Source organism: Colobus angolensis, unplaced genomic scaffold (assembly GCF_000951035.1).
Source record: "Colobus angolensis palliatus isolate OR3802 unplaced genomic scaffold, Cang.pa_1.0 Scaffold45, whole genome shotgun sequence".
Classification (NCBI taxonomy): Eukaryota; Metazoa; Chordata; class Mammalia; order Primates; family Cercopithecidae; genus Colobus; species Colobus angolensis.
This window is the reverse complement of record NW_012117932.1, coordinates 7838193-7839181: the sequence shown is the minus strand read 5'-3', so window position 1 is coordinate 7839181 and position 989 is coordinate 7838193. Positions and strand designations below refer to the sequence as shown.

General features: G+C 39.4%; 1 protein-coding gene across 1 annotated transcript in view; it reads left to right on the top strand.

Annotated features, from left to right (window-relative positions):
- Positions 1-989, top strand: part of L3MBTL4 (l(3)mbt-like 4 (Drosophila)) — a 399157-nt gene that overhangs the window by 112807 nt on the left and 285361 nt on the right. The window contains exon 10 of the mRNA XM_011957809.1: positions 869-945. Coding sequence (XP_011813199.1) covers positions 869-945 — 77 coding nt within the window. The remainder of the gene's footprint in view (positions 1-868; positions 946-989) is intronic.

Genomic DNA, 989 nt, shown 5'->3' with positions numbered 1-989 from the left:
GCGCGAGCCACCATGCCTGGCCGGCACAGAATCTTATACCCACCTAAGTATCCTTCAAGATATTTTCAGTTCCTTTTTGCATATGAAGTCTTCAACTTCCAGTATGTGTTTTTTTTTTTTTTTTTTTTCTGGGTCTAAAAAACCTTAAATGTACCTTGTCACATTTTAAAAAGGAAAGATTCTGGGAAAATGGGAGTGAATTCTTCGAAAGTGTATGGGGAGCAGAGAAAATGTATGCTACTGTGCCATTAAAATAACATGGCATGAGTTGAAAGGGGTCTTTTTTTTTGGATTAAAAACCTGAAATATGCAAGAGGTCATGGCAAAAATAATTTTTACAGCATTTCTTCACATATGTCCTGAGTAATCGCCACGTCCCTGCCTGAGGCAGTGGTTCTTCATGTGCCTGATGGGCCCTGTCTTCTCCTTTGAACTCAGAGGCAAAGCAGAGAGGAATTGTTGTATATGTGTCTTAGGCAGAATATTCTGGGTTCTTTGAAAAGGACGGGGAGGAAAAATGTCATCTGCAGTCTGATTGGGCTGTCCTATTAATATTTTCTCTTGCTGCCAGCAAGAAGTGGTAGAAGTTTATTAAAATGCTCACTGACTTTTTCTGGGAACGTCACTGGCAGTTCAGGTCCTTGGCAATCCCCTGTTAATTTTATACTTTTAAATTTCAAGAAGCTTATGTGAAAGAAAAGTGTGATAACAGCCAACTAATACAATACTGAAAATTCCTTCTAATTCTCTCCAGCTGTGAAGTCCTGTTTTCTGTAGTATCTCTTGATATCCAGAATGACTGTTACTCTTGAATTCTTTCTCTGGCATTAAGTAAAATGAAATGTAAAATAGAGTTCTGTTTCTACAGGTGTGATGTTAATAGCCCTTACGTCCAGCCAGTTGGTTGGTGTCAGGAGAATGGAAGAACTCTGATAGCACCCCAAGGTGAGTGGACTGCCTGGACTTTCTTTGAAGTCATCTCTGTGTAA